At 38.2% G+C, this 15481-nt stretch overlaps 1 protein-coding gene across 1 annotated transcript; it reads right to left on the minus strand.

Annotated features, from left to right (window-relative positions):
• Nucleotides 1-8136: 8136 nt before the first annotated feature.
• Nucleotides 8137-8781, minus strand: LOC127744207 (uncharacterized). Its single transcript, XM_052256488.1, has one exon. The coding sequence runs from the start codon at nt 8779-8781 to the stop codon at nt 8137-8139; it is 645 nt and encodes a 214-aa protein (XP_052112448.1).
• Nucleotides 8782-15481: the final 6700 nt, after the last annotated feature.

The following is a 15481-nucleotide window of genomic DNA, read 5'->3' on the forward strand; positions in this document are numbered from 1 at the left end:
AAAAAAAATAAAAATAAAAATAAATAAATAAATAAATAAAAGATAAAACAGAAAGAATGCTATAAATAAATAGATACAAATGAAGTTAATGGACGAGACTGAAAGAATACAAATGATCATGTGCGATGAGTGATATTTTAGAAATTAGTTATTAATTAATTACTGACGTACGGATACTTTGCTTGAGTTATTGTGTTTGTATATTAAATACATTTTGGATACAATATTTATTGACACTCGTTCGACACGCGTATTTATTGTGTTCAACTGTGTCTTATTAAAAAATAAAAAATTTATTTCAGGACACACTTGGACACGCCTAAATATCATCACGTGTCAGCGTATTCAGTCTATAAATTTAGATATAGTATATATTATTATTTATTAAAATAAAAAATATTTTAAATACTTGATATAATTAAAATAAGACATTCAAGATAATTAAAAAAGTTCATTTATATTTTAATATCAATAAAATATCAAAATATCGTTACGATTTATTTAAAAAATTACTTTATATTTTATATGTATGCATGTCTCATGACTTATAAAATTTTAAAATTCGCGTGTTCCATGTCGTGTTGTGTCCCGTGTCCATGTCAGTATCCATGCATCATAGATTACTGTGCACAGAAATATATATATTTTTATATTTAATAAACTTTATTTATTATATTATTATAAACAAATTCAAATATTAATTTATTCAATAATTGACTTTTTTATTAGAATAAATTTAATTATTTTAATAACGGATTATTTAATTAAAAAATGGTTAAGTATGATTTTAGTCTCTATAATATAGGCAAAAAATTTTTTCGTCTTCAATCTTATTTTTGCATATAAAATTGTGCTTAAGATTCAGTTTAATTTAAAAAATTATCTTTCGAACCAAAATACCATTTTCCAACAAACCTTTTTTACGAAAATAATCAGTTTCGCTTCTTTTTTTTCTTCTTCATCACAACATTAGCAACAACAACAGTGAAATTAGAAGCAGAAACAATGTAATAAACAAAAAACACAAAAGTAGAAGAATCAACAATATAATTAATAAATCAATAAATATCAAAGAATCAGAAACAATAGAAGAATCAACAATGTAATAAAAAAATAATAACAGAAACCAATACTAAAGAATCAACAAATCTGCATCTCAAATATTAAAGAATCAACAAAATAAACAAAAAATAATTGAAACTGTTACGTAGGTAACTTGAGGTAGGTGAATTGAGCTTGAAGGATTGGCCCAAACGATAGAGGAAGGTGGTCTCCGACTTGTTCGCGTTCGGGGGCGCCGACCGAGTTGTGTGTTTGAAGGAATGGGGGTGGTACCTACAAAGACACTTCGATGCCAAAGTTAGTAAGGGGTTAAGCAGGTTTACAGTGTATTAGAACTTGGTTTTACCTGAGTGTGTCAGTGTATTTATAGGTGATGATCCAATAACCACCGTTAGAGTAGTTTCACTTCTGAAGGTGGGAAACTGTCCCATTATCTTAGGATTATTGAGATATCTCTTATAGAAATGGATGAGAGATTTTAGGAGGCAGTTACTTATTTGAAGAAGTGTTATCTGCCAGCTCATGCTGAACCCGACCTCTTTGGGGAGGGGATTATGTCAAATCTGACCTCTTCGAGGAGGTCGAGTACGTGGTAAAAGCCAACCTTTGGATTGGGCCTTTTTGGCTTACTTGAGCGTGTGCCATAATATTGGACCAGGACATGAACAGTGCCCCCTAATCGAGTCTGATCTCTTAGCCATGAGTTGGATTCGAGTATTTGATTGAACTCGGGTTTATCTAAGTCGGAAAACGACGTGATTTTAGTTTGAAACCGACGTGATTTTGAATTCCTCAACCGTTGCGTCTAATCAAATGTCGCGTCCGTTTAAGATTCTGTATTTACATGTGGGGGCAGTTACATTGGTAACGATGCGTTTCTTTAATGACCGCGTCGTTTTACTGTTATGCCCTTGGTCTGTTATAAATACTTTTTCCTCTTCTTTCTTTGCTTTCTTTTGTCTTCTCTTTGAAGTTTTCTCTCTGCTTTCTTACTTCTTTGTTCAAAAACTCCCTTTGGCCTTTCGTTCCCGGGTGCTTCACCGTTTTCTTTCGCCGAGACTACTTCTCTTTTGGTCCTACAAAGAAGGTTGGTTCTTCTTCATCTTCCTCTATCATTTGTTTAGTACTTTCTTTATTTCTGCTTGGTGTGCTTGTGTGTTTTGGGAAAATTTCATACTTTTACCGCTCCTTTGTTTGCAACGCGAGGCTTTAGGATTTTTGCATGTTCATTAGAAATCGTTTCTGTTGCCAACTGGTGATTATTTTTCTTATTTGCTTTCGGAAGAAACTGTATTATCTTTGGGAGCACTGTTTTTTGATGATTTTATTTTTATTTGTAGGTTTTTTTGCTTTTATATACACTCCCTTATTGCTGAAAAAATGTCTTCCCGTATCCTTGAGATCCTCTTGAGATGGGTAGATGATTCTGTGCACATGGTTTTGAAAACCGAATTGGACCGACCGGTTCAACTAGAAAAATTGGGAACCGGTCACTTAGCTGGTCCGGGTAACGTTAAAAACCATCTGGCAAAAAATCGGTAGAAGAACCGATCGAACCGACGGTTAACCAGTGAACCGGAATAATCGTCCAGTTTTTTTACGGTTTTTTTGTTTGAAATTAGAAAGGCTAAACGACGTTGTTTTGGCCTATTTTAAAAAAAAAAGAAAACGGCAAAAGCAAAACGCGTAACCCTAAATCCCTAATAATCACAATCAGTTTCTAGTGGCAATTTCCCCTTTCCAGTTTCAGGAAACCATTCTTCACCCACAACAGTTCACCACCGAGCCACCCACAGCAGCGACGACGTTGAGGGCCGCAACCACCACCCCGTCCTGCTTATGGCCGAGCCCTAAATCCCCTAATCAGTTTCCAGAAATCACCAAGCTCCAGAAATCACCCAAGCACAATTCACCACCCAGTCACACATAGCCATTAGCCCTCTTCGCAGTCGCATACCCACCAGCCCACCACCACCAATTGAGCAGCCACAGTAGTGACCACCGCAACCACCACCGTCGTTGCCTAGCTCGCCTCCTCCTTGGTCGTCGCCGACACCGCGTCCTCGCCGTTACTCGCATCTTCCTTGGTAATACTCTGTTCTTGATCTATTTGCTGCCTTTTGATTTTGATTTATGAGCTCGCCTCCTTCTGATTTTATGTGCTTGATTTTATGATTTCTTTGTCTGTGATTTTGATTTAGTTGCTGCCTTCTGATTTTATTTTCTGTGCTTGATTTTGTTTTTTTATTTGCTGCCTTCTGATTTTCATGTTCTGTGCTTGATTTTGTTGCTGCCTTCTAATTTTCATGTTCTGTTCATGATTTTGTTTACTGGCTTCATTATTTGTTTGTTTGCTGGCTTCATGATTCTGAGGTTATTTGTTCATGAATTTGTTTGCTGCTTTATTTGTTCAATTTTGATTTTGATTTTTCATTTTCTGAGGTTATTTGTTTGTTCGGTGGCTTCATGAATTTATAGTGAAGTATGACAATATTTTGCTCTCTGCTGGTCCATTTACCGTAATAAGATTGCAACATTTCCGTTTTGGATAGAAAAGGAATTTTATTAAAGAGAAGAGTAGATATCAATGAAATTAACGATTTGTTATAATGAATTCACAGCACAACTTACAGAAGTTGGAATTTTGGGCACTTTTGCAAATCTTCCAATTTTTTGTTGTTTAATTCAGTGTAGTTTTGGCCATCTAAATTAATGTTGCACACAGTTCTTCTAATTTAATCCTGCTTCCTGCATTTAGTAAAGAATGGCCTTCATTTCTGGACTACCAATGAGTTTGGTAGCTTCTTTTGTTTTTTTTTTTTTTTGGAGTGTTTGTACATGTCAATGTAAGGTCTATTATAAGACTGAATATGATGGTATTTTAACACTTACTATTTTTTTTAAAAAAATTGCATGCAAGATAACGTTAGAGATATGGTTGATAATTTTCTTGAACTTGTTGTGAACAATCATCATGTCAACAGGGAGCGAGAACCAGTATCAATGTTACAGGCCTTTCAAATATCTTTGGTCAGAACAACCATTTCAAATATCTTTGCCTAATGTAGCTGATTCTTCAAATACAACTTCTTTTGATGGTACTTCTGATAATGGTGGCTTTGGATTACCTGTTTATGATGGAGATATTGAAACACTTAATGATAATTATGATTTTTGATGAGTTGCACCTTTGATTAGTTGAAAACTTGCTAGTAATTGTTTCTTTTGAATGTAGAACATTATGGGTTTGTCATTACGTGCGTTTTTTTTTGTTTAGTTATAAACGTTGATGTTTGAAGTTGTTTGTGAACCTCTAATATTAAGTCATGGATAATTTATTATGTGAAATTTTAAATTTTATTAAGTTAGAAATTATTGAATTTATATATTTAAAATTATTTTCGGGTTTTTTAATAATTTTATTTAATATTTTATTAAACCGGTTGAACCCCGGTTGAACTCCGGTCGAACCAGTGAACCATTGAACCAGTAACCTCACCGATTTATTGACCAGTCCGGTTCTCGCAACCTTAGTGCTTATTGAGAAATCTTTAGTGGATATCGACTTCATAACCGAGCTTCGCACCTATCATAGGTTTTGTAGTCTTAAGGCTGATGAGCCCAAGTATGAATTAGTGGCCCCGGATCTTGAGGACCGGGTTTGCTGTGGGAGGGTTGTTGATTCTTATTCTCACTTTTTCTTCATGTACGACTGCCTTTTCATCCGTTTGGGGTTTTCCCTTCCTTTCTCTGATTTTAAAATGGACGTTTTGTCCTATTGCCGAGTTGTCCCTACCCAGTTTCATCCCAATTTTTGGGGTTTCATGAGGATCTACCAACTTGTCAGCCAAGAGCTTGGTTTCCCGACTTCTTAAAAAATCTTTTTCTATCTCTTCCACTTGACTAAACCTTTCAGTGCTTCCAATAAAGAAAACAAACAGCAGTGGGTGTCTTTCCGGGCTATTCAAGGTTGGAAAGTTTTTTGCATCTTTGATGAGTCCTTTCACGAATTCAAAAACTTTTTCTTCAAGGTCCAGGCCATAGAAGGCCATCATCCTTTTTTCTTGAATGAGAACAGCCATCCCCAATTTCCTCTGTATTGGTCCGAGGTCTCCCCCGTAGATAAGTATGGCCTAGATGACTTGGATGAGGTAGAAGAAGCTGTTGTTGGGTTTTTTCGAGAGGCCTCGGGGGAGCTCCAAATCTGGACACTAAGAAATTTCTCATTAGCCCTCCGAGTTTCGTCCAAACTAAGCTAGGTAGCTTTTGTTTCTTTGTGGCTGCTCTTGTGATATCTTCTGATTAGTTTTTATCTGACCTGTATACTAATTGTTTTTGGTCTTCCTTCAAGAGATGGTGAAGAGTGGATCGAGTGCTACTTATCAAAAAGTCCAGGAAACAAAGAGGAAGGCTTGGACCCGAGCTGATGCCCAGAAGGTCGGAGCTTCAAAGTCTCTCCCCTCTCATGGATCTGGCTTGGGGACCTCCTCTTCGAGGCCGATCATGGTAAATCCTACTACTACCTCTTCTCTTCCTTCTCCTGCCTCTGTTCCCCCAGCTCATCCTTCTCTAGAACCTGAGAAGAAGAAGCGCAAGACCTCAGAATTCGGCTCCTCTATAGCTGGAGAGGCAGGGTTTGATGGTCACAAATTTGCAAAAAAACACATCATTTCCCATAATCAATTTTCTATGGATGATGCTTCCCTTCGAAATCATCTTCATGTTTTTATTCGAAGAGGGATTCGAGTTGCCGGGGTTTGTTCTTCTCTTCTTGATATTTTGGATAAGGCTCCCTTAAGTGCTTCTAGGAAATTCCTAGAGGATCTTGAGGGGAGGATTGTCTTATATCAGGAAGAGGAGAAGAGGCTATAGGGGGAGAATGCCTGGTTGCAGGAGGAACTTGCCCGACTCCAAGAGAGGGAGAAAAAAATTGATGGGCCAATGTGCCATGGCTGAGGGGTTGAAGGAGAAGGCGGACTAGAATTATGTTAGGATTTTTCTGAGAATCTTGATTTGCAGAAGCAGCTGGAGTTGAATCGGGAAACCTATCAGGATCTGGAGGATTCAATTGTTGAGAGTTCGGAGGAGGCCTTCACGATGTTCAAGGAACAAGTCGGGGTTATCGCTCCTGACTTGCACCTTTCACCCCTCCGTCCTGACAAAATCGTCATTGATGGTGCAATTGTCTCTCCTCCTCGTCCTGAAACCGATTCAGAGATGAAGACTCGTGGGCAACGAATTGTTGAGTCTCCTCCCCTTGAGGTGGAGCAACAGGAAGGATTCTTGTCGAGCTCTTCTAAAGTTCCGACTTCTGCCGCCAAAAAGATCCCTTCAACCCTTCTGATTCCTGCAGCAGACCCGAGTTCCACTCCTCTCGATGACTCTAATCCTTTCCTTGGTTCCCAATGATTTTCAACTACTAGGGCCCGGCTTGTGGGCCCTTTTTAAACAATATATTTTTTTATATGTTTGTTTTGATGTGGTGATCCCTGACATTTGGCCCTAAATAGGGTCATTAACAACAACTGTTTGTTTTGCGGGTCCCTTTTTGGATAGACCCTTTAACAAAATATTTTTATTATGCATGCTTTGTTGGGTTTTTTATGCTTAAAAATAATTTTTGTTGGCTGATTTTTATAAGGCTTTTTGTGAAAAACCCTTTGTTGTTTTGATCTTTCTGATTTATTAAAACATTTTTTGTCATATGAAATGCTCTAAGTTAGAACTTTTCGAAAACTTTTTGTTGGGTAATTCTTCGTTTCTATCTTCGAGGGATTTTTGTATCTCTTTCTGTGTTCCATTATTTTGACTTTACATATTCAATTTTGCTTATTGAATTGTTTTCATAACTTAGGTTATTTTTGCGATGCATTTTTGTTTTTCTCGGGCTTTCCAACTTGTGAGTCGTTAGTGATATTATTCCCAAGTTATCATGACCATCTTTTGTAACCTCTTTACACTGACTTGTACCTTGTCATTTTATCTCACCGACCAGTCAGGTCGGTCATGGGTTTTTACGCTTTTTCGAGCTTAAATCGGTGCGTTTCGTAGAATAATTATACTAATGGAATTTATGAAAAGATAAAGTAAATGCTTATTAATTGATGGAGATAACTTTTACAAAAGTTGTTGTTAGCTACTAAGGGATTTAAAACTTTTAACCCTTAGTCCCCGCTTTGATGCCTTGTTAAAACCCCCTTCAGGAAAATCCTTTTTGGGAAAAAACCATGAAGTCGGAAAAAAGAGTACATCAGGGAGTTGAGTTCGCTTCTAGCTATAATACCTCCTCATGTTGCAAGCATGCCTCGACCTGGGGAGCTCAGTACCCTCCAGGTCGGATACTTTGTAATACCCTTTTTCGAGTATTTCAATTTTCCTATATGGCCCCTTCCAATTGGCAGCGAGCTTTCCTTTACCTGACTTGTTTATGCCGATGTCATTCCTAATCAAGACCAAGTCGTCTGAGGTGAAGATTCTACGAATGACTTTCTTGTTGTATCTACTCGTCATTCTTTGCTTGAGCGCTGCTTCCCTTATCTGGGCCTGTTCTCAGACTTCATGGAGTAGTTCGAGCTCTTTTTTATGTGCCATGAGATTGCCGACCTCATCATAGAATCTCACCATTGAACTTTGCTCGTTGTTTTCAACTGGTATCATGACTTCTATGTTATAAGCAAGTTGAAAGGGTGTTTCTCCAGTAGCTAATTGAGGTGTGGTTCGATAGGCTCACAACACTTGAGGGAGCTCCTCGACCCAAGCCCCCTTGCATCTTGAAGCCTTTTCTTCAACCCAGCTAGAATGACTTTATTGGCTGCCTCGACTTGCCCATTTGCTTGTGGGTGTTCAACCGAGGTGAACTGATGCTTGATCTTCGTACTGGCTACCAAGTTTCTAAATGTAGAGTCGGTGAACTGGGTTCCATTATCCATGGTGATGGAATGGGAAATTTCATACCTGGTAATGATATTTTTGTAGAGGAACTTCCGACTTCTCTGAGCTGTAATTGTGGCCAAGGGTTCTGCTTTAATCCACTTTGTGAAGTAGTCTACTCACACTATGAGGTATTTTACTTGTTCAGGCACTTGGGGAAAGGGTCCGAGTAGGTCCAATCCCCATTTCGCAAAAGGCCATGGAGAAGTTATGCTGATGAGCTCTTCGGGGGGAGCGACATGAAAGTTGGCATGGCTGACATTTTCTTACGAAGTCGGTAGCATCCTTTTGCAAGGTTAGCCAGTAAAACCTGGCTCGGATAACTTTTCTGGTTAGAGACCTTGCTCCGAGATTGTTTTCGCAAATGCCATTGTGTACCTCTTCCAGAACTTCTGTTGTCTTTGAGGTTGGGACGCACTTCGGCAATGGTGTGGATATTCCTCTTTTATAGAGGATATTTTTCACCAATATGTAACTTTGTGCTTCTTTCCGTATTTTCTTGGCTTCTTTTTCCTCCTTGGGTAGGATGTCGAATTTTATGTATTCAATTAATGGGGTCATCCACCTGAGGTCCAAGCCGGATACCTCTAAGACATCTTGCTTAGCCTCTATTTTCATGACGGGGGGCTCTTGGAGAATTTCTTGGATCAAGCTTCTGTTATTTCCTCCTGGCTTTGTACCTGCTAACTTGGAGAGGGCGTCTGCTCTGCTGTTAAGATCCTGAGTTATGTGTCTGACCTCGGTCTCCGAGAATCGCCTTAAGTACTCCAAAGTTTTGTCTAAGTACATTTTCATATTTGGATCTTTGGCCTATACTCTCCATTGATTTGAGAAGTCACCACTTGAGAGTCACTGAAGACCACTACTTTGGTTGCACTGACTTCTTCTGCTAGCTTCAACCCGGCAATCAAGGCTTCATATTCTGCTTGATTGTTGGAGGCTGGGAATTCAAATTTTAGGGAGACTTCTATTTGGGTTCCTTCTTGGTTGACCAGTATTATGCCTGCACCGCTTCCGACTTTATTGGAAGACCCGTCCACATACAACTCCCAAGTTGTGGAGGTCTCCTCTTGTTCTCCCGCCTATTCTACCATGAAGTCGGTCAGGCATTGGGTTTTAATTGCTATCCGAGTTTCATATTTTAAGTTGAACTCAGATAGTTCTATAGCCCATTGAACCATTCTATCCGCAATATCTATTTTGAGAATGATTTGCTTCATGGGCTGGTTCGTTCGAACTTTTATTGTATGAGCTTAAAATTAAGGCCGTAGCCTTCGAGATGCCACTATTAAGGCATACGCAAACTTCTCGAGTTTTTGATACCTTAACTCGGGGCCTTGTAGGACTTTACTAGTGAAGTATACAGGATGTTGTCTGACCTCATCCTCCTGTTTGAGTGCTGACGCTACAGCCTTTTCGGTTACAGACAAATACAGGACGAGTTCCTCCCCGATTTTAGGACAGGTCAGAATGGGAGGTTGGCTCAAGAACCTTTTGAACTCCTGAAAAGCTTCTTTGCATTCAGGAGTCCATTCGAACTAGCATCCTTTCCTTAGTAGAGAAAAAAGTGGTAGGGATCTCAACGCTGATCCTGCTAAAAATATGGAGAGAGTTGCGAGTCAGTCGTTTACCTGCTGGACCTCCCTTAAACAGGTCGGACTCTTCATTTTCAGGACTGCTCTACACTTATTGGGGTTAGCTTCAATCCCCTTTGTGTTAGCATAAACCCTAAAAATTTTCCGGCCTCTACTGTAAAGGTGCACTTTGCGGGATTCAATATTATCTCATACGCCCTTTTGGTGTTAAAGACTTGTGAGAGGTCGGTCAGGAGATCGGCCTCATCCTTAGTTTTTATTAACATGTCATCCACATATACTTCCATTAGACTCCCAAGGTGAGGTGCAAACACCTTGTCCATCAGCCTTTGATATGTAGCTCCTGCATTTTTCAACCCGAAGGGCATGACCACATAGCAATAATTTGCTCTAGGCGTGATGAAAGATGTCTTCTCCTGATCCGACTTGTACATCAGAATTTGATTATATCTTGAGTATGCATCCACAAACGAAAAGTATTGGTATTCCGAGCTAGAATCTACTAGGGTATCAATATTTGGAAGAAGATATGGGTTTTTTGGACACGCCTTATTTAAGTCGGTGTAGTTAACGCACATCCTCTACTTGCCGTTCTGCTTCTTGACTAGCACCATGTTTGCCAGCCAGGCGGGTACTTAACTTCTCTGATAAAGCCGGCCTCTAAAAGGGCTTGTATTTGTTCTTCGACCACTTGAGCCCATTTAGGACCGAGCTTCCGTCTTCTCTGTTGAACAGTGAGCTCGGGATCTATCCTGGGCATGTCGGAAGCTTTCCAAGCGAAGAGGTCGGAATTTTTTTGTAGGAGCCTTATCAGCTTCTGCTTCAAATCTCCTTTCAAGTTAGCTCCCATGTTAGTATTTTTTCCTTCCTCTTGCCCGATCTGAACTTCTTTGGTCTTCCCCCCGGGTTGTGGTTGCAACTCTTCTTAACTCGGATGCCTCCGAGCTCAATAGTGTTCACTTCCTTGCCTTCTGATCTCCCCTGATGGTTGCAATTTCCTCTGGTGTTGGAAATTTCATGCAAAGATGGGGGGTAGATACCACTGCTCTAAGCCGATTTAGGGTCGTTCTACCTATCAAGGCGTTATAGGCCGAGCCCACATCGACGACAATAAAATCGATGCTTAGAGTTTTGGATTTCATTCCCTTTCCAAAAGTTATATGCAAGGGTATAAAGCCTAGTGGTTTTATTGGTGCGTCCCCCAGTCCGAAGAGAGTGTCAGGGTATGCCCTTAACTCCTTTTCGTCCAATCCCAACTTGTCAAATGTTGGTTTGAATAGGATGTCTGCTGAGATCCCCTGATCCACCGTGATTCTGTGTAGATGAGCATTGGCGAGAATCATGGTAATTACCACCAGATCGTCATGTCCGAGGACAATACCTTGCTCGTCTTATTTGGTGAAACAGATGGTTGGGATGTCGGGTAGTTCGTTCCCGACCAAGTAAACTTCCTTCAGATGTCTTTTACGAGATGATTTTGTGAGTCCTCCTCCAACAAACCCTCCCGAGATCATATGTATATGTCATTCCGGGGTCCGTGGTGGAGGATCTCTCCGATCTTTCTCATCTCGTTTTCTTTTTCCATGATTGTCTGACCTTTTCATGAGATATCTGTCAAGCCGACATTCCCTGGCCAGCTTTTCTATCACATTCTTTAAGTCGTAACAATAATTGGTAGAGTTCCCATATAACTTATGATATTCACAATATTCGCTAGGACTCCTCCCTCTTTTTGTTCTTGATAGGCCGAGGAGGAGGCAGCTTTTCAATGTGGCAAATTTTCCTGTAAATATCTACTAGGAAAACTCGTAGAGGAGTGTAAGAATGATATCTTCTGAGCCTTTCCGACCCAATTTCTTCTTTCTTTTCTTGGGCTCCCTCTCCTTTTCCTTCAACGAGATAGGGTGCCCAAATTGCCAGCTCGGTTCTTGTAGTTTGGCGTTTTATTTCATATTGATGTACTTTTCTGCTCTTTCTTGTACATCGCTCAAAGAAGTCGAATGCTTTTTCGAGATAGACTGAGAGAAGGGGCCGTTTCGAAATCCATTTACTAGGCCCATGACCACTGCTTCTGTAGGCAGGTCTTGAATTTCTAGGCACGCCTTGTTGAACCTTTCCATGTAGTCTTTCAGCAGTTCTCCGATCTCCTGTTTTACTCCTAGGAGACTAGGCGCGTACTTGACTTTGTCCTTCTAGATTGAGAACCGCATAAGGAATTTACACGAGAGGTCGTCGAAGCTGGTGACCAACCTTGGGGGAAGGCTATCGAACCACTTCATCGCCACCTTTGTCAAAGTCATTGGAAAGGCTTTGCAGCGGGTAGCATCAGAGGCGTTGGCTAGATACATCCGACTTTTGAAGTTACTCAGGTTATGGTTTGGGTCGGTAGTCCCGTCGTACAGATCGATCCATGTCAGGGCTTTTGATGTTCCTTGGAACTTTTGCCCTCATGATGTCTTCACTGAACGGGTCTTCTCCCCCCAATGGGGTATATTCTCGATCAATGCGAGAGCTCCTACCTCGGAGATTGGATTCTAATCTTACGAGCTTTTCTTCAAGCTCTTTTCGTCACTCGACTTCTTTCCTTAGGTTTCTCGCCGCTTCTCGATGTCGTTCCAGTTGTTCTAGCCGTCCTTGGTGGCCGTGGAGCAGCCCCATAAGATCGGCAGTGTGAGGCTGCCCCTCCTTCTCTGGATCGTGCACTTTAGAGGAGATTCTTCTTGAATCTTGAGCGCCTGAGGGGCCTTTTCTATGTTGTCTGTCCGCTCCTTGCAAAGAGATTATTGCTCTATCATTGTTAACCGCGTCTTGATGCTCTTACTCAAACTCTGATGCAGTATGTCCGTCCTCGTTCTGGTCATCTGCCATTATGAGTTGATCTCCCAGGTCTCCGGCAACGGCGCCAATGTTAGTAGGTAATCTGAGGTGGGTGGATTGGGTTTGAAGGATTGGCCCAAACGTTAGAGGAAGGTGGTCTTCGACTTGTTCGCGTTCGAGAGCTATCGACCGAGTTGTGTGTTTGAAGGATTGGGGGTGGTACCTGCAAAGATACTTCGATGCCTATGTTAGCAAGGGGTTAAGCAGGTTTAGAGTGTATTGGAACTTGGTTTTACCTGAGTGTGTCAGTGTATTTATAGGTGATAATCCAATAACCACCGTTGGAGTTGTTCCACTTCTGAAGGTGGATAACTGTCCCTTTATCTTAGAATTGTTGAGATATCTCTTCTAGAAGTGGATGAGATATTTTAGGGGGCAGTTACTTATTTGAATAAGTATTATCTACAAGCTCATGCTGAACCCGACCTCTTTAGGGAGGGGATTATGTCGAACCCAACCTCTTCGAGGAGGTCGGGTAGGTGGTAAAGGCCAACCTTTGGATTGGGCTTTTTGGCTTACTTGGGCCTGTGTCATAATATTGGGTCAGGACATGAACAGAAAGCCTACGGAAAAATGGCAAGCATGCGAGGGAGCAGCAGCAAGCGGCAAGTGAGTAAGGAGCAGGAGCAGAAACGGCGACGCGACATGCAACATCCGTCTTCCCTTACCGACATGGTCGCCACCTTCTTCTTCCCCATTTTTCTTCTTCTTTTTCCCCTTCTTCTTCTCTGTGATTTTTCTTTCTCTCTCAACTTCAAACACTTTTTTGTCTTTTTTTTTCTTTTTTCATTTTATAATTTTTAAGGGTAATTTGATCTAAAATATTAAAATTTAAATAAAAGGACGATTTTAAAACCAAATTAAATCTTAAGGAATTAAGGACGATTTTGTATGTAAAAAAATTAAAAACGAAAATTTTTTTTCGATATATACTTTAGAAATCAAAATTGTGCTTTACCCTTAAAAAATATTTGAATTAATACGTGTATATATATATAATTATTATTATTATTATTATGTATATATGATTTTTAAAATATATAAAATTATTTTGTAACATTTTATAAAAATATATATTTTATTGATCCAACTATTAAATTCTAATAACCTGGCCTATAATAGAAATCATCTATATTAAATTTCACTAAAAATAATTTTTTGTTTATGTATATTTTATACAAATATTTACGTTAATTTTCAGATATATAAAGGTAGAGTAAATAATTGGATTGACATGATTTTTTTAGAAAAAATATGTAAAATATACGCGAATTAAAATTTATTTAACTATATAACATTCATTGAATCTGAACACATATGAATTTAAACATATATAGTTAAGGAAATTATAGGGTATAGATCAAAGTTTGAAGATGTGTTTATGTGGTAACACTCAAATCACACATTCTAAAGTCACACTTTTTACTTAAAACCGTAACTCTTTACAAAGAAAAGCGTCACCTTATGGAAAAAAGTAAATTAGAAGATTTAAGAGAAGAAATAATTAAGTTATCAAAACTAATAGATCAAAAATTAATGATTTTAACTAATGTTAATTGTAATGACACCGAATTCCTAAAATCAATACAAAATGATTTTTCTCAAAATCTTTATTTTACTATAAGTTTTATTGAAGGAGTTCAAAAACCTGAAAAAACTTATTTTTCACACGGAATTTCTAAAAAATGTTACCATGGAAATGATTCTCCACATCTTTATCATACTTTTAACCCACAATTAAATTCTATAGTAGATATGCTTGAAGAAATATTAGTATCCATAAAATTTCAAAGAAATAAGGAAAAAGAGAATTCCAAAGAAGAAAAATTTCAAAATATAATCAACATAACAGATTTAAAAGTAAAACCACCATTGAAATTATGAATATTGAAGAAAAATTAGAAGAAGTAACAATGCTTTTTAAACAATTAAAAATGGCTCAAGAAAATAATATTATAGAACATGGATTTCAAATAGAAGAAGAATTAGTAAATTCCGAAAATATAGAAAATGAAGAACACATCCTAGATTATTCAAGTGACGAAGAATCAGCAATTCCAATACAAACTAGATTATTCAAGTGACGAAGAACCAGCAATTCCAATACAAGTAAAAAATGAAGCTGGAACATCTAAAGATAACCAATCTCAATATAAATGGGAAACAGGTTTTGATAATTATGCTTTTAAAAAAGGGTTTATAAATAAAGATTCAAAATATACAAAAATACCATCAAAGTACATTCCTACAATCCAGGAAATGGAAGGAGAAAGAATGCTTGACTTAGACTGTAAAAAGAATGAAAAAGAAATTTTCGAAAATTGGTTGAATTCCTTTTTATTAGAAGCCTTTACTAATTCAAAACTTAGTGAATTGTCTGGAAGAGATATTTGGAATTACATAGGGTTTCATACTAAAGGAACCATAAGAGATTATATGACATCAATAGAAAATTATATGATTTATGTAGTGTGGAGTCTTATATATGTGAATATAGAATACATTATTACAAATTAAAAGAAGAAGATAAAAATCATTATCTTAGTATGTATATAACAAAACTTCCATATCCTGCTAATGAATTTATAATGGGAAGATTTATAAGAGAAATAAATAGAGGGACAATTAAAAATAATTTTGGTGGAGCAACCGCTGCAATAAGAGAGGAAATGAAAGAACGTTGTATGCAAGAAGCAACTCAAAAAAGATTTGCAAATATAATTAGAATTTGCTGTCAGGATAATGAAGAGATACCCCAAAAATATGGGCTTAATAAAAATTCTCAGAGAAAAAGAAAATACCAATTTAGAAAAAGAAAATACTATCCAAACTGAAGAAAAAAGAGGTATTTTAGAACAAGAAATAATAATAAAAACAAAAGGCAAAAAAGTGACTATTGCCCAAATAAAAAAGAAAACTGTAAGTGCTGGTATTGCCAAGAAGAAGGACATTATGCAAATGAATGTCCAAAAAAGAAGGATAAAAAAAGATCTTACTAAACAAATAGAAATTGCTAA

The sequence above is a fragment of the Arachis duranensis genome, unplaced genomic scaffold, assembly GCF_000817695.3.
Source record: "Arachis duranensis cultivar V14167 unplaced genomic scaffold, aradu.V14167.gnm2.J7QH unplaced_Scaffold_232527, whole genome shotgun sequence".
NCBI classification, from domain to species: Eukaryota; Viridiplantae; Streptophyta; class Magnoliopsida; order Fabales; family Fabaceae; genus Arachis; species Arachis duranensis.

Excerpts from the sequence above, each read along its gene's own strand:
- LOC127744207 (XM_052256488.1), bottom strand. The coding sequence starts at position 8,781 with ATGTACTTAGACAAAACTTTGGAGTACTTAAGGCGATTCTCGGAGACC.